Source organism: Dermochelys coriacea, chromosome 9 (genome assembly GCF_009764565.3).
Source record: "Dermochelys coriacea isolate rDerCor1 chromosome 9, rDerCor1.pri.v4, whole genome shotgun sequence".
Lineage (NCBI taxonomy): Eukaryota > Metazoa > Chordata > Testudines > Dermochelyidae > Dermochelys > Dermochelys coriacea.
This window is the reverse complement of record NC_050076.1, coordinates 43,423,361-43,442,072: the sequence shown is the minus strand read 5'-3', so window position 1 is coordinate 43,442,072 and position 18,712 is coordinate 43,423,361. Positions and strand designations below refer to the sequence as shown.

At 40.4% G+C, this 18,712-nt stretch overlaps 1 protein-coding gene across 1 annotated transcript in view; it reads left to right on the top strand.

The window, feature by feature from the left end:
• Positions 1-5,568: 5,568 nt before the first annotated feature.
• Positions 5,569-18,712, top strand: part of LOC119861389 (G-protein coupled receptor 55-like) — a 31,851-nt gene continuing 18,707 nt past the window's right edge. Inside the window, exons 1-3 of the mRNA XM_038416475.2 lie at positions 5,569-5,860; positions 7,381-13,124; positions 13,831-13,904. Of these exons, the coding sequence (XP_038272403.1) occupies positions 7,388-8,296 (909 nt within the window). The 5' untranslated portion in view covers positions 5,569-5,860; positions 7,381-7,387 and the 3' untranslated portion in view covers positions 8,297-13,124; positions 13,831-13,904. The remainder of the gene's footprint in view (positions 5,861-7,380; positions 13,125-13,830; positions 13,905-18,712) is intronic.

The window sequence follows — 18,712 nt, the reverse complement described above, 5'->3', positions numbered from 1 at the left end:
GGTGTGATATTAAAAATGTGGACCTCAAGAGATGTGACAACACTTCTTTAATTTCTAGGCCAATACTCTATCTGCATGTATGGAAATGATCACTTGCTAGCTGCCCTCATTCTATACGCTCTAGACCAGGGTTGTCCTAATTTGACCAATGAAGAGTCAGATTGTAAGTGAATAGTCTATATGCAGGCCAGAAATTACACACATACAATCACTGAAAATAAGTGACCGACCCAGTGGTGAGCTGGAGCTGGTTCGCTAGAACTGGTTGTTACATTTAGAAGCCCTTTTAGAACAGGTTTTTATGAGAGGGACAACCGGATCTAAAAGGGCTTCTAAATTTAACTGGCCAAAAGTGGCGCCTTAGGCGCTGACTCCATGGGTGCTCCAGCCCTGGAACACCCAAGGGGAAAATTTGGTGGGTGCAGAGCCCGCACCGGCAGCTCCCCGCCCCACCCCAGCCCCAACTCACCTCACCGCCGCCCCGCTCTGCTTCTCTACCCTCCCCAGGCTTCCCGCGAATCAGCTGTTCACGCGGAAAGCCGGGGCAGGCTGAAAAGCAAGCGGCAGTTTCCCCCTCAGGCCCAGGGAGGTGGAGGACCACAGCAGGTAACCCAGGGGTGTGCAGGGGAACCGCTCCCGGCCCCAGCTCACATCCGAGCAGCTGATTCACGGGAAGCTGGGGGCGGAGAAGCAGAGAGGGACAGTGGGTTCAGGGGAGGAGGCAGGGCGGAGCGGAGGTGAGCTGGGGCCAGGCGCAGGTTGGGGAGCTGCTGGTGGGGGCTCTGCACCCACCAAATTTTCCCCATGGGTGCTCCAGCCCTGGAGCACCCAGGGAGTCGGCGCCTAAGGCGCCACTTTTGATGTGATCAGTGGGGGAGTGGCCGCTCCCCCTGCTCCCCCACTAGCTACACTCCCCCACCCCTAGGAGCCAGAGGGACCTCCCAGATGCTTCCTGGGAGCTGCCCCAGGTAAGCACCACCGGGACTCCCCACCTTGCCCCCCAGCAGGTGCCTCTGGCTCTTAGGGGTGGGGTGGGCACCCACTACGGTGGCCCACGAGACCCTCCTGCCCAGTTCTGGGGACGGGGGTTGGATGGGGCAGGAGTCCCAGGGGGCGAGGGTGGGCAACGACCCCCTCGTGGGGTGAGGAGGGAACCTATTGTTAAGATTTTGGCAGCTCATTACTGGACAAACCCACATACAACACGAGCTTATTACTGATTTAGCAACAATATCATTGACGTTTACAGCGATGTCAATGTTGAGCTCTGTTGGGGCAAGTCAATGTAACTAGGTAATTCAACAATGAAGGATGATACTTAGGGGGGATGTAAAGCTGAGTGAATAACAGATTTTTGGGGTGTGGGGCCATATCCAAAAAACCCCCACATGTTGATGCATTGCAACCCAAAACTGACTTTGGTGTGTGTTTGTTTGTTTCAATGATGGGAAAAAAACAACATTAGTTTCAGATACAAAAATAAACCACACCTCAAATATATATGTTTTTCTACTCCCTGAAGTTAAATTTTAAAATGAAACATTTCCAAATTTTTCAAAAAGTGTCCCTGAGGACACTTGATTGCCAGTTGACAGGGGATGGATCACTTGGTAATTACCCTGTTCTGTTCATTCCCTCTGAGTCATCTGGCACTGTCCATTGTTGGAAGACAGGATATTGGGCTAGATGGACAATTGGCCTGAGCCAGTACAGCCAGCCATTCTTATGTTCTAGAACATTTACTTTTGAAATAGTCAAAACTAACTTTTTTTAAAAAAATAAAGAAAAACAACATTGAAACACTGTTTTTGGCCTAAACATTGGCAAATACTTCCCGTGCCCAAAATGCATTTTTCTCTTAATTTACTATTTGATGAAAAAATTCACCCTACTCTAATTTGATGTATTTCATTTGTTGTGAACATAGATCCTTAAAAACTCACCCTTAAGATAAATTCTTTCAAGAAATTTTTCCAAAATTGGATAGGACATTAAAGAAACTGCCCTGATTTTATTTATTGTGATGAGAAATGGATCCACTTGGAGATCATACAGCTGTAGTTGATAGTGTTTGAACATTTAGTTAAAAATTCCAAGATCCTCTTTCGTAAGCTCAGAATTATTTAAATCAGTTCCTCAAATCTTCCAACAAGCCTTAAGTACTGGATGAGAAAACAAGTCAAAAATACTTTAAAACCTTCAAGTCTCTTAGCCAGTTTGTTGGAGGAGGTGAAGACCATCAAACCATTTTTCCCCTCAAGTGCTGCATTGTTTTGTTACAAAACCCATTGACATGACAAAACAGTTCCGATCTGTTCTGCTTCTTCCTGTTAAGTTTCACATTCAAATAACTGAAACAGCTGTTAAGGAAGGCATTTCACTTAGAAACCCTGGATTTTTCCAACTCCTTTTCAAGATCTGTAGTTTTACTTTTAACTACATTCTTCAGGAAAAATAGAATTTCTTGCCAAAGATCACAATATCTCAAAACATTTTCTAGCCAGTAGATAGAAAACTTTGAAATGCAGAAGTAAGTAAGTCTCTCAAACCACATGTGTTTCTTCCAGGAAATGTATGATGAGAAACATGAGCTGACAATTTAGAATAGTACAACAGTCAAGTTTCACTCAAATGTTCTTGGATTATACAATGAAAGACAGGACAACTCACTACATTCCATCTTAATTTAACCACTGGGCCATGATCAAGGTCTCTCCTGCAATAAATTATTTAATTTTGTAGCTTGAGAACAGTCAAACTATCAAAGATATAACCACATTTTTTGTAAAATTTGTATAACCTTTTGTAGTCATGAATGTAACATAAATCCATACCAAGCAGTGGCTTCCAGCCAAGACTCTAGGAGAGGCGGAATTGAAAGTCCAAAGGTTTTTCTGTGCTAGGTAATATTTTTTTAGAGCTACCCCTAAAGATATACAAGAGCAGCTTGCATACTCCCACTGCTGTCTTGGATTTAAAATTACTTGCCTTTTCTCAGTTTGTAAAAAAAAAAAAAAAAATAAAAAAAATGCAGTTTGTTCTGCATTTATAAAAAAAAAAAAAAAGTCTTTCTAAAGTGATTTTCATTATGTCAATGTCAAGGTTCCTTCCCCACTCTGACTCTAGTGTACAGATGTGGGGATGTGCATGAAAAGCCCCTAAACTTATTTTTACCAGCTTAGGTTAAAACTTCCCCAAGGTACAAACTATTTTACCTTTTGCCCTTGGACTTTATTGCTGCCACCACCAAGCGTCTAACAAATATATAGCCAGGAAAGAGCCCGCTTGGAAACATCTTTCCCCCAAAAATCCTCCCCAAACCCTACACCCCCTTTCCTGGGGAAGGCTTGTAAAATCCTCACCAATTTCATAGGTGAACACAGACCCAAACCCTCGGATCTTAAGAACAATGAAAAAGCAATCAGGTTCTTAAAAGAAGAATTTTAATTGAAGAAAAAAAGTAAAAGAATTACCTCTGTAAAATCAGAATGGTAAGTACCTTACAGGGTAATCAGATTCAAAACATAGAGAATCCCTCTAGGCAAAACCTTAAAAAGCCTTACAAAAAGACACAAAAACAGGAATATACATTCCATTCAGCACAGCTTATTTTATCAGCCATTTAAACAAAACAGAATCTAATGCATATCTAGCTATATTACTTACTAAATTCTAAGACTCCATTCCTTTTCTGTTCCCGGCAAAAGCATCACTCAGACAGAGAGAGCCTTTGTTTCTCCCCCTTCCCCTCCAGCTTTGAAAGTATCTTGTCTTCTCATTGGTCATTTTGGTCAGGTGCCAGTGAGTTATCCTAGCTTCTTACCCTTTACGGGTAAAAGGGTTTTTCCTCTGGCCAGGAGGGATTTAAAGGTGTTTACCCTTCCCTTTATATTTATGACAGTCACTCTCCAAAGCAAAGGAACGAAGCAGATCCTGAGAAGAGAGCATTCTAGGATTTTGGGGAAGGGATTACGTATTCATTGAAAACAGTGGGAAAGCCTAGTGTCTTGTTTGTTTGCAGCCATTATCAGTCCAAGAAGCGTACAACCTAAGTCATCTCAGTATTCAATGCTTAGGGCTAGTTTATATCTAAACCACTGCAGCTCTCCCACTGATGTACTTACTCCATCTCCCAGAGAGGCAGTAGGTAAGTCGACAGGAGAATTCTCCCATCCACCTAGTGCTGTCTACACTAAGTGTTAAGTCAGTTTAAATGCATCGGTCAGGGGTGTGGATTTTTCACACCCCTCAGCAATATAGTTTTACTGACCTAATTTCTTAGCATAGACCAGGCCTGAGAGAAACACAGGAAATGAATGGTGAAGTCAGTGGGAACGGCTGCATGCTCAGTGCTTCAGAAAGTCAGGTCACTGATTTAGGTATACAGCTATGGCCTTAGAAGCCTTTAAACACCTATTATTTTTAAACACTGATACAGTCTATTTCCTTTTAAAGAGTCAGAAAGACCTGGGATGATTATGAAACTGAGGGAGGTTTTTTTCCCCTTAATGAACTACCAATCCATTTAAAATTAAGTGTTTTATATGGAAATATTCTATAGTATCATTTCATGTCGTCCCTAATGCCTTCGTTGAAGATGAACTAAAGGAGTACATCACCTGTTAAATTACTAGCTTCTGTTACCAAAATTTGCCCAAAACAAGGAAGTCAAAAGACGAAATGTTACTCTATCTACAGCTACTGTCAACATGCAGTCTGCACTTGTTTGCACCCACACACGGCAGGAGCAGGAACTTGTACTGGCTAAAATGTACACATGCCTTTTAAATAGTTTAAGAGCTGTGTGCCTGCAGGCATTCACATTTTTAAGCAGGTGTTTTACAGAGGACAAATTTCCAGCATGCAAAGATTCACAGAAATGTGGGTAACCCAAAAGTGGGGTTACTCTTAAATCAACACCACTCCCTCCCACCCCTTTCAACCCTTCCCCCACCCCTGCAGTATGGAATATGTTGCCATCCATGATCTTTGCCACTGTCCGTTACCAGCTGACATAGCTCCTAGGTTGCTCTGAACTATGCCAAGGCCAGGACAGAACTGGGCCCAGGACCAGGGAGCCAAAAACAGCTCCCCACATCAGCTGGGGCCAGAGCTTACTAGAAACATCTGAGGATTCAGTTCCATAAATCCAACCACCTCTTTCATTCTCATGTGTGCATTAAAAGCCATATGAGAAAACTAGGGCCGGCTCTCGGTTTTTTGCTGCCCCAAGCAGAGTGCCACTGAAGGAAAAAAAAAAAAAAAAAAAAAAGAGCACATGCTTGGTTTGCTAGTGCCTAGAGCCAGCCCTGGAGAAAACAGCTTGTAAACAAATTGACCTCCCCACACGCATCTCCTCATGGCCAAGGTGCTTCTGCACTGCCCTGCTCTTTATTCTCCCTTTTCCAGGCCCCTTACACAGACTCCACATACTTGCTCATTCAATCACCATCCTTATTGGAGTCTAAGTTTATTCAGACAAAATAAACTCAAAGTCCCAAAACATCACAGCTCTTACCTCAGAGCCTGGGGTGAGTAAAAGGAGTCTAGCACAGAGTATCAGTTCTTTGGTGGTGACCTGCTCTGGGGTTCTACTTTCTGGGGTATCCTCTCAGAGCTGGCTTTTTGCAGGCATCTCAGAGTCATCTCTCTTACAAGAAGCCAGCTGTTTTAGATTCTCTCCCTGTGCAGGTGTTTCTTGTTGATTCATCACTGGTCTTTGGAGGAGTGGTGGGACGGATGTGGTAGAGGTCCATTGCAAATTAGTAGATGCTTCTTTTTAAAGTATCTTCAAGAGATCTAGTCTACAGGTTAACTTTGTCTGAACCAGCCCCTTCAAATCTCTCTGCTGAAAATTAAGGTAAAGTACCTCATCTTTTAATTTCTGTTACAATTTTAAAGCCTTTCACAGGAACATTGACTGAAAAGCCTAGTTTTAAGCCTAACAATTATTTCTGATAGAGATCAAAAGGTAATATAAATATGTCATATTATGATAAAAATATTTTACACTTTAGTCTAAAAGGACAAAAATCATGTAATGATAGTTTACCTGGCCAAGCGTGTGAGGACTTACAATCAACTCAATAAAGAAGAGTAGTACTTGTGGCACCTTAGAGACTAACAAATTTATTTGAGCATAAGCTTTCGTGAGCTACAGCTCACTCATCCGATGAAGTGAGCTGTAGCTCACGAAAGCTTATGCTCAAATAAATTTGTTAGTCTCTAAGGTGCCACAAGTACTCCTTTTCTTTTTTGCAAATACAGACTAACACAGCTGCTACTCTGAAATCAACTCAATGGCATTTCTCTGTCTCTCTCTGTGTAATGCAATAGCTTTTGAATACCACATCTGATCAATTCCAAAGTTTTATGGGATGTTCTAGGCACCAATAGCCAGAACCCTATACATTTTAGGGACAATAGGAACATTGAGTGGGAAAATGGTGGACACACAGAGCTGCTGTCATAGAACTTTCTCCCACACCAGTTCCCACCTTACCCCACTCCCCAGCTCCAGGAGCCAGAGCAGCAGAGAGAGCTCCCACACTTTACCTCCCCACCACCTCCAGGATCTGGAAAGGCAAAGCGAGCCCAGTGACCAGGAAGCCTGAAAGCCCCGGTGTCCTCACTGTGACTGCCCCAGAGGCATAGACCCTGGGAACTCTGGCAGCTGCAGAGTGAAAGCTGCAAAGTCAAATTGACATGTTACTCAGCCACTGTTAGGGTCCAAGGAGCAGACCTCATTGAGGAAACATCATGCTCCTGTGTCCAATTAACTGTGTGTAACTCCCTCAGATGAGACATTCAAAATCAATTGTAATTGTTCCACTTGATCATTAAGGATCATCAATTGTTCCACATTGATTATTTTTTCCATAAAAAATATTTGCTTACTCTTCCGTCACTGCTGTGCAAAGCATTATCAACTGCACCTCAGAGGCTGCAAAAAAATTGATATTGAGTAAGATTTTCAAAAGCTCCCATGTGATTTAGGAGCTTATGTCCCATTGATCTTGAATGAGGCTTGGCCAAGATTTTCAAGAGCAACTAGTGATTTTGTGGTTTTGATGCCCAACTTAAAACACTTTAAAAGGGCATAATTTTCAGAAAGTGCTCAGTACCCACATTCTGAAAAATCAGGCCCCTTTATGGTATTTCATGCTGGCCACTCAAAATTAGAACAGAATGAAGTTAAAATTAATAGTGACTTTTGAAAATCATGGTCAAGTCTCCTTCAAAATCAATGGGATTTAGCGGCCTAAATCCCACTTTTGAAAATAGGACTTAAATGCTTTAGAAAATTTTATTCAATATTTTATATTATTTATTTGAAATCTGAGAATCTAGTGGTTTTAACCTGCTCTGTGTGTGTTTTAGAGGACAAATGGATGACAAGTGCTCCTTTGAACGAATTGATACTATAATGAAGTCTCTCCAGCTCATGATCTCCATACCTACCTTCATTGTTGGTTTGATTCTGAACTTGATAGCTCTCTGGGTGTTCTACTCTTGGAAGAAACAGACAGAGTCATCAATCTACATGATAAACCTTGCTCTTGCGGATCTGCTTCTTCTTTTCTCACTTCCTTTCAAGATGTATGACTCCAAAAAAGAGCAGAAGCAGCTCTTATGCAAATTTACAGAGGCTCTCTACTTCGTCAGTATGTATGGGAGTATTTTCATCATTGTCTGTATTAGCTTGGACAGATATATTGCTATAAGGCACCCGCTCAAAGCCAAAGCTTTCCGATCCCCCAAACAGGCAATCATGGTATGCTGTTGTGTTTGGGTTGTAGTTTGGCTTAGCAGCATCCCCATCTATGACTTCCACAACAATGACAAAGTCAAGTGCTTCCACAATATGTCCGAACAGGCATGGGGCATTCCCATCATCCTTTCTGTTGAAGTCTTTGGATTTCTCATCCCTTTGACTCTGATGATTTATTGCTATGTTCAGATCATCCAGACTCTTTGGAGGCGTAAAAACCAGGGGCAAACATGGGCTGAGCAAGCTGCCTCTATATGGATCATTTTTGCCAACCTCATAGTGTTTGTTGTCTCCTTTACACCATTCCATCTTGGGATGTTTCTGCAGTTCCTGGTGAGACAGCGCATCATTGTGGACTGCACTGTGAAACAAAGCATTAGTCTCTTCTTACAGGTGGCTATGTGTTTAGCTAATGTCAACTGCTGTTTGGATGCCATCTGTTACTACTTTGCCACAGAAGAATTTCGCAAGAAATCTATTTCTGCTGCTCCAGCTAGTGCTTTGATTGAACTGCGTAATCTATAGCAGAAATATCTTGTCCAAGTAGAAGAATCTATGTTGTCTAATGCTAATTTAAAACACTCATTCATTCCAAATCCACTCTCACTGACAAACAGAAACTGTTTGTTAGGGCTAGGCCAAAAGTAGAACGAGTTATTCAAAAGTCTTCTCCAACTTTGAAAGTTATTGTGAACACAAATTAGGTATCCATTTTGAGTATGCAATTGTATACTTGGAGCTTTTTTTTTTTTAACCTTAGAGTCCAATCAGAGTTTGGTTTAGGTCTTGCACCACTGCTTCAGACAATTTTTAGAACATGCAGCAGGACATACTGTGGTTTGGGGGTTGTGAATTTCTTATCACAATTTTGAAACCAGCAGAGGCTATTTCTGCAATTTTGACATCTATGTGAAAAAAACAGAATAGTGCACTCAGTGAAGCATCATATACGAGGAATTGTGGGGTAATCATAATGTATTTATTTGTATTGTATTATATTATAATACTGCAATACAAACATGACATTTGCTGCCTTCCTTTGCATTGCTTAATTTTGATAAGGGTATTATAGTGACATGATTCATGCTGCTATAGTCAAAAGGATTTTCAGTGTTTCAGTTATGAAATCTGTTTTTCATGTTCATCATAACACTTTGCTCTGCTTGAGTCTTCACATAAAGTACTGGACTAATTCTATTTTTACAAATTTTGTGGGGGAAAATGATTTCCCTATAGAGGACACCAACGTCCTGTTCTGGAAAAAGAACATTTTATAGGCAGTTGATTCATGTTAATGTCTGTATGTATTACCTGCATATATTTAGAACTGTACCAGATACATATATGTTTGATTTATAACTTGTGAGCCACAATTAGGGGTTGACTAAAATAAAAAAGAGCTATACTGTCATAGTTAATATTAGGACAAGCAGAGGGGCTCCTCCAAAATGGCAGATCCCTGGAACATCCTAGCTGCCTCAGTGCTGCTGGCTACAGCTTTCAGAAACTATACTTAGTGAGGTACAATTCCTTTCTGTCTCTTTCATGTTCCTTAAGAAATTGTCAGTTAATGATCTATGTTAGGAATGGGGTGCTATATTATTTTTTTAAAAAAGACATGTCTTTCTTTTAACTATAGCATTTGAAAATCATATCCTCTTTGAATTTTTTGGGCTGACCACTGTGCTGTGACACTAGCAAGCCCATTTGCATCCATCACACTGAACTGCTACTATAGATTACCACATGGGACATTCTACAAACAATGAGTCAGAGACTGAGAGCTCTCCAGGAAGAAGTGTGTCAGATTCACAACTATAGCAATACGGCACAATTGAATCACTAGAAACAAACACCTAGGGGGTCAAGGAGAGGCTGCGAATCCCCTCAAATCTCAGACAATTTGAAAAAAATGCTGACAATAATGTATGTTTCATCATAATCTTCTTCACCCGCCTCCTTTATTTCCTCAGAATTTCCAGGATTTCCATCATTCCTCCCTTCTGCTAGACAGCCAGTAAGCTGACACTTTATATTGCAGTTCATATGATTTATGACTCTTCAAAAAAAAAAAACACATGCCTTAAAAGCTACAGTCAAAGAACTATATTTGATCATTTTTTTAAAAAAGGTTTTCTTTCATTTTGAAAATTAAATTGAGAATCAAATACATGAACGTTCATTTATTTTTCTGCTTTAAAAAGCTCCTTCCCTTGCTGCTGTTAATGTATGTAGCAGATATACTGGATGGTGTTCGTCAGTGGCTCTGTTGTAACTAGGAGCAGCAATGCTGAAGAAACCCAGTGTCTAAGCCTAAAAAACCCTCAGGCAGACCAGCAGGACACACTGTGACCACCCCCATGGCCACTGATCAGACCCACTGCATCTGAAGTCAGGGCCATTGAAGAAAAGTCCTGGTCATTAGTCGATTTATCACTAATTATCTGTGGAACAGTAGGTTTTAGGCTTTAAAAGGATAGGTGCATAAACCCAGTAGGCAAATATTTGGTGGCTCCTACAGACAGAGAGAGGCTAACTGCCTGACCCTACGAACACCAGAGAAAGGATAGCCTCACAAGTGGCCAGAGCCCAAGTTCCCTTCTGTTCCTCGGAAGCAGATGGAAGAAAGCAGAATGTAGGAGTCCATAACCAGAGATGCAGATGGGCACTCCTTGATGTAGAGTTCTGTACTAGGGTTCCAGCTCCAATGAGAATTTTTAAAATGAAGGAAATCGTGGTCTGTCTCTGATTAGTCGTTGTCAAAATGGCTTCATGGAGTTCCTTGTTTATTGTGCCTCATAGTTCTGAAAATCTAATTTGCCCAGGTTATAAGTAAAGACATAGTTTTTTCTAAAGTGCCAGCTCAACAAACTTGGAGCAGGATCTGAAAGTCAAACTGGGTTATTTCCTTCTCATTCATTATCACCAGTAATAATGATTTTGCTGGTTAATGATCATTTTGTTAACTTCAGCTCAATTACACTTGCAAATGAAAGCAGAGGGTAGCCTGGACTTAATTAAAATTTCTAGCGATGGTGCAGGAAGAGGAAAAGAATCCTGCTCATCTCTCCTAGAGCTGTGTTGGCTCTGCAGGGCTAACCGAAGTTAAAAAATATCAAATATTTTTACTTCTAATGTAAGCAGATCTATTCAGCAAGAAGGTATCATTTTTATTTCATTGCTTTTTTTAGAGCTGAACTATACATCAAAAGAAATAAAACTGAGATCTGTCTTTGACTATAGCTAAACTTACCATTTTTAAAAAAGATCTGATTTGCATCTAGCCCCCTTTAGTGTAATTTTGGAAAGCCTTATGTACAACCAAGAATAAAATGAAGACATTTCAACCCCCGCAATCAATACATATTTTAAGAATGTAATTTCAGGGGGAAAAATTATAAACTGCTTACCACTTTTCAAAGTCTGAGGGTTTTGTAGATTGGTTCACTTTTTCCCCCTCTTCTGCTTGAAATCTAGACACACACTCTGTTGCCCCTTTTTCAGAACTGGCTGTACAGAGTGCACTGACTAGACAAGCATCTCTCTTTCGCTCAGCACAGCATTCTGAAAATTCAGAGTAAGAAATGCTTTTTTATGGTGAATAAATCTGAAATGTGTTTGACATTCAAAAACAAAATCCACATTTTTCCCAAGTCAGTGTTTTTCATCAGTTGAACATTCAGGTTCTTGTCCTGAGCAAAATGAGAAGAGCTTTCTTTTTTCTACACTTTATTCCTAATGCATTCTGCAATATGCAGTTATGCTAGAAGCCTAAACCTGAACTCCTTGCATGCCCAAAACTCCCATTGGGACCTAGGTTTATTAAGATGTTAATAAAGCATTGTCCTTGTAGGAAAAAAATAAGTACTGACAGAAAAACATTAAGGAGTCCTGTAAAAATTCCATTTTTCTACTTTGCTGTCTTCTGCAATCTTGAACAAAAGTTGATTCAAATAACTAAAAACTTTTAAAACAGTCTATATTTGATTTGAATATTTTTGGATAAGATGATCATGATGCTGGCAAACCAGGTGCCAGCTCTTGCCAAGTCTCTAGGCATCAGCTAAGCACTGACAAATTCATAGCTAGAAACCAGACCAGCCCATCTAGATATTAGGATTGTTCAAGATAGGTGTTAGATGTGTAAGAATCTGGTTAGTGTTTAGACTCTGCAAGATACTTGTAAGTTGCTGCATGCATTAATTTACTTGTAATATGCGTGTCCTGTTCTACAGGGTAATATGTAAGTTTTATTTGAAAATTGAAAAAATGCCTGCTCTGAACTTGTGAACCTAGGCAGAAAGAGTGGTTCCCCCTGCCCATCAAGAAGGACTATCAAGGCTAAATGGGCCATTGTAGAACAAAGACTTAGCTGATTGCCCCATCCACCCATGAAGAAGTTATGTGCAGGGTCTCTTGTCCCATCACTTTGAACTCTAGGGGAAGGGTATATAAAGATGCTCACAAGAAGAAATGGTTCTCTTTGCTGTTACTCTAACAAGGGCTGGAGCTAAAAAACTAAAAGCAGAGATCCCCAGGGTCAACCTGGGTTCACCCTAAAAGACACTTGGGGGACAGATTATTACATCTCTGTCATCTTTTGGAACCCTGGACTGTGATTCATTTGTGCTCATATGTTGCCTGCTTTAACCTCTAAGTGACTCATTTCTTTTTCCTAGTTAACAGAGTCTTAGTTAGTTTACTATAAGATTGGCTGCCAGTGTTGTCTTTGAGTGTCTTTGTGCCAGTGTGAGGTCTAAAGTACAAATTAATCTGGGGTAAGTGACTGGTCTCTTGAGACTAGGAGCAACCTGAGTATTTTGTGATTTTTGGTGTAAGTAATCATTTATCACTAAGTCCAGCTTGCCTGGATGGCAAGAGACTGGAGTGCCATGGGGGATTGTCAATGGCTCCATGGTAAGATTGTTAAAATGAGCAGGAGTTCACATTTGTTACTGAGTTGGTGAAAGCTAATTACAGAATATACCACCGGTTTGGGGTGTCTGCCCTGCTTTTTGACAGACTGCCATGAGGTTGGCACTCATGATCGTGAATCATTTCAAACAGCATGGCAATTATTGCTCGACACTCACATGATAATGCTGATGAAAAACAATTTTATTTGCATCTAGTCAGGTGAGTCATACATATATTTTAAGGCAGAAAGGACCATTATGATCATATAGTCTGCCCCCTCACCCCACTCGCATAACATATGCCAAAAAAAAATCTTCACCAGTAATTTCTGCACAAAGTCCATATAACCTCTGTTTGAACTATAGCATTTTTTTTAGAAAGACATCCAATCTTGATTTAAAGACTTCCGGTGATGGAGAATCTACCATATCCCAAGGTAAATTGTTGCAACAGACAATTACTCTCACTATTTTAAAAAAAAAAATTGTGCCTTATTTTAGTCTGAATTTGTCTAGCTTCAACTTCCAACTGTTAGATCTTGCTATGCATTTTTCTGCTAGAGTAGAGAGATTTCTACTATCAAAAAGTTCTTCCCCATGCAGGTACTTGTAGACCATGATCAAGTCACACTTAACCGTCTCTTAGATAAAGTAAATATATAGAGCTTCTTAAGTCTCTCACTATATGGCTCATTTTCCTGACCTCTACTCATTCTTGTAGCTCTTTTCTGAACCCTTTCCAGTTTTTCAACAACTATTATAGTAATGGTCTCACTAATGTCATATGCCGAGGTAATACCACCTCCACATTCCAGTGTGATATCTCCCTGTTTATACATTCATGGATCATGTTCACCCTTTTAGCTTCAACATTACACTGGGAGTGCATGTTCAATTGATCATCTACAATGACACTCCCCCCCCCCCCCCGCCAATTCTTTCCAATATAACTGAATTCCAGGATACAGTCCACCATCTCATAAATGTGACCTACATTCTTTGCTCCCAGATGTAGGACTTTGTATTTGGCTGTTAAAATGCATATTGTTGTAATGAGTCCAGTTTAATAAGTAATTTGGATTATTTGTCACTCTAAGTTTTGTCATCTTCAAGTTTTACCACTGATTTTATATTTTCCTTCAGATCATTGATCAAGATATTGAACAACACTGGGCCAAGAACAGATCCCTGCAGAACCTGATAAACACCCACATTGGGTAAGGATTCCCCATTTATAATTACATTTTGTAATCTATCAGTTAAACAGTCTTTAATCAATTTAATATAGTCTGATTATATATAGTGCTAAATTTTTAATCAGAATGTCATGCGGGATTAAATCGGCCTTATAGAAATCTATGCATACAATGTCACAGTTACCTTTTTCAGAGTAGCAGCCGTGTTAGTCTGTATCCACAAAAAGAAAAGGAGGACTTGTGGCACCTTAGAGACTAACAAATTTATTTGAGCATAAGCTTTGATGAAGTGAGCTGTAGCTCATGAAAGCTTATGCTCAAATAAATTTGTAAGTCTCTAAAGTGCCACAAGTCTTCCTTTTCTTTTTACAGTTACCTTTATCTACCAAACTTGTCAACTCAAAAAATAACCTATCGTGTCTCAGATGGATGCTGTGTCATAGCGTCCATTCATTATTGATTTCCTGAATGGATCATGGCTGCCTGATTTCTTAACAGTAGGAGATGCAAACAGCATAATGCTCCAAATCTCTAAAGACAGACCATGCTCCCTATTTCAAACTCCTAACTCCCAATTCAACATGTTGACTCTGATCTCCAATCCTGGCTACCTGAGACACCTCTTATCTTTCCATGTAACAACATGTGGCAGCTGAGACACTTTAGCTGACTGCTGCTAGATCTGATCATCTGGGACCAGGGCATTGTCAGTGGAGGTTCCTTGGCTCTAGAACTCACTTTGCCAACTGGTCAAACTGAGTCAAAGTCTATTGATTTTTAGAACATGGTGAAAGGAGTATCTGTTTTCTCAGGCTTTTTTTATTGTGCCATGGGTGTACAGTTAATGGTGGACGACACTGGTCAACAAAGACTTTTGTACTGGATGATTTTATAAACTATGTGTACATAACGAAAAGGGAACTGTCAAGTTATTTAAGTCAAAACAATTTTTTATATTTTTATACATATATTTTGCAACATTCCACTCTTCTGTCCCTTTGACATACATGTTATATCATCTTAAACTCCCTGATCTGGATTCACGTCTTCATCAGGGTAACTCTCCTGAAGTCAAATACGATAAGATAACAATGCTGTTCTATATAAATACCATCTAAGAGTGTCAGACCAGGGAGGTTTTCTTCTAAAGACTCTCTCCAGCTAAAGAGAAAGTGTAACAATGGATGTTGTTAAAATAAAAATCTTACTTAATATTTTACATTTCAAATGCTTTTTCCTCTTCTTTACTGTATTTTTAATAAAAGGTTAAAAGAATGTTTAAAGATGTATTTGCCTGGGTACTAAGCAGGCTAAGATCTCTGTATACCAAACCTTGAATCTTGTTTGGCACTGTTTAATGTTGGACAGTGACAGAGTTAAGTTAACTTTGGGCCCATATATTCCGTCTAAATTAATACAACAGCCCTAAATATAGAGTTAGCCTAACTTTATGTACCTATAGTTTTAAGTTTAGTTACTAAAAGTTAGCTTCTTTCTCTTACATTTCACTTATCAAAGAGATTTTTAAATGAACAACTTGGTTAAGAGGGATGGGGAGTGAGGTGGGAAGCGACTTGTGAAACTGTAATAGGGTGCCTTACCCAGTTCAGCGTCATGTCCTCTAACCATGCCTTCAGGGCATGTCAGCCACTAAATATTTTAGGTTAGGAAGAATTCCCTCCTATACGCAGGTTACTTTATAATTGTCCATTATAGTCATTTTTACACCTTCCCCTGGGACACCTGGTACTGGGTGGTGATGGGGACAGGTTACTGTATTTTAAAAGAGCCACTGGTCTGAAATGATATGTCAAGTCCCATCTTCCCTTTTTAAAAAAAAAAAAAAAAACACATTTTTTTAAAGTCTAGCAAATCATGTTCTGAATACAATAAAACAAGGCCTTTTCGTGGGTCAATACAATGAGAATAGCCCCTCTGTAGTGCTTTACAAACATTAATTAATCCTCAAAATACTCTTGTAAATATTATCCCAATTTTACAAGAAAACTTAGATACTAAGTGACTTGGTCAAGGCCTCAGAGAGAGTTAAAATCAGAGCCATGATTAGAACTCAGGCATCTTGAGTCCTAATCCAGTTCTTAGACCACATCTCTTCAGAGAAGGGAGGATAGATGAGAAACTTGCTCCAGTGAAGAAGTGTACATCTCAATGACAGCTAGCAGAGAAATAAATAGTGAAATGTCCACTCTTCTTCCCATTTTCCTTCCCTTATTTTTCATCAGTTTTTGAAATTTTCCAACCAGTTCTAATTTTAATGAAAAAAATTTGCAAGGCTTACCAGAAGCATTCTTCTCATATCACAAACTTATTATAATAATAACCATACCGATAAAATCAATTAGTGGGTCCTCTTGTATAAAACACACACAAAAGTATTTGTATCAAATGTCAGCAAATAAGAAATCTGAAAAAAGTAAAGAGCACAAATATTTTTTCTGACTAAATTTTACTATTTGCTGTGTTGCTAGTAGCACTTGCTGTGGTTATGTGTGGGATGCCATGTATATAGAATGTGAGAGAAGCACATAAATATAATATGAATCACTGCTATGCTTTCATCAGTCTAGCCCCATAATCAGTAGTATATCATTAGACTTTAACCTAACCAGAGGTGGTCCCTGCATCCACATTAGTTCAATGAAAAGTTTTGTTTTTTAACCAAAAAAAAAGAAAAAGAAAGAGAGAGAGAATTACTCACCTTGTGCGATAACTGAGGTTCTTTGAGATGGCTATCCCTGTGGGTGCTCCACTTTACGAGGATACAGTAAAGATGCATCCTATTTAATGAGGAAAGCATCGCCCAGAGACCAGGGTCCCAATCCTGCCCTTGAGCAAAATTGTGGACACTTGGCATTCAGGGTTGTAGCAAAAAAGTCTATATTCAGGAAACCCCAGCGTCTGAATATATTTTGTATATTTTATTTCCCACTCATGGTCCTGATAGAATTTTCTGCTTAGTGCATCTGCTGTGGAGTTTTGACATCCTGGCAGATAGATGCACCAGTTCCATAATCTCAGTGCTTCAGTGCAAAGGGAGTGTGATCTTGCTCCTCCTTGACGGTTTATATAAAACATGCAAGCAATGTTGTCTGTCAATACCTTTATGGCCTTGTTTCTGACCAGAAGTAAGAAGTCTGAACATGCATTGTGGACCACTCATAGTTCCAGTAGGTTGATGTGTAATGTTGACTAGGAAGGGGAACACCTGCCCTGGATTGTGTGGTTGTGCAAGTATGCTCCCCAACCTAATAGAGAATGCATCCGTTGTAAGTATCATTGATGGATGAGGTTGTGTGAAGGGAACTCCAACACACACATTGTGGCGTTGAACCCATTGTGGGGTTCTCCAACATGGAGAATTTTTTACTTTGAGTGGCATCGTGAGACACATGTCCTGGCTGTGTTTGTGCAATATGTATACTGTCCTGAGCCTTCCCTGAAGACAACTCATATGCAGTCTGACGTGCCATACTACAAAGGTTGTTGCTGCCATGTGACCTAGTCCTGGCCAATGTCTCCGGACTGGCTTGTGTTGTGGCGATCAGATTGACTAGCGTAACAAATCTGTATAGTGGTAATGAGACTTTGGCCGTGAGTGCATCAAGGTGGTCCCCAATGAATTCTAGTTTTTGTATGGATATCAGCATTAATTTGTGCATGTTTAGTTGTAGTCCTAGTTGTCAGAAGAGAGACGTCATTTTTTCAGTAGCTTCCAGGGCATCTTCCTGGAAGGGGGCTTTAAGTAGACAGTCATCCAAGTAGAGAACTATGCGGACCCCTTGATTGTGAAGGTGGGCCACCACCACTGCAAGAATCTTGGAGAACACCTGGGGTGCCATAGAGAGACCGAAGAGCAGTGCTCTGTATTGGCAGTGATCTTGTCCCAGAACAAATCTGAGAAATCTCCTGTGTGAATCTCCAAGGAATTCAGTGGGGGATGTGAAAATAAAAAATCCATGCCCTTGGAGTGGATGTAATACTTCTTGTCCACTCTTTTACCAGTGGGTGGTATCATTGCAGGGGGTCTGCCAGATGATCTTGGCTGGGTCCATGAGTGCCTCATTTATGGGGAGCACAATTTTTAATGAGGTTGATGTTTATAAAATGTTCAACACCTTGTGTTAAAACTGCAACCTCTTCCAATGGTATGTCAAGTGAGTCAGCAATCCTTTAAATAGTTCCTGAAATTGTTTCAAGTCATCTGCTATTGTGGGTGGTGGGAGACATGAGCTTGTCTGGAGATGTTGAAGAGAGATTGGTTGGTGGGGTGATTTCCTGACCCAAAGTCTCCTGTTGCTCTTCAAAAGTCTCTTATAGAGGCTCGGAGGGTCCTCCTATCAAAGCTGATGGGGAGCGTCTTGGTCTCTCTCTGTGGGTGGTAGGAGGCCTAGAATACTGCTGCCTGTAAGCAGCCCATGGGTCCCAATATGGCCACTACAGAGGGAATGGCATTGGTGGTGGCATCCGTGGATGTCCATAGCACCCATGGGTGTCACCCCTGGGGTGATATCCATGTTTTCTGGTGGGCCTGGCCTGGTAGTTGTCTGAAAGGGTGATGAGTGGCATGAGGAGTAAACATTCCCTTCCTCCTCGCTGAAAAAAGGAGGGGCTGATTTGAAAGGTGGTGTAGATTGGCACAGTACCGAGCATGCTGAAAAGAAAAGGAGTACTTGCGGCACCTTAGAGACTAACAAATTTATTACAGCATAAGCTTTCGTGAGCTACAGCTCACTTCATCGGATGCATTTGGTGGAAAAAACAGAGGAGAGATTTATATACACACACACAGAGAACATGAAACAATGGGT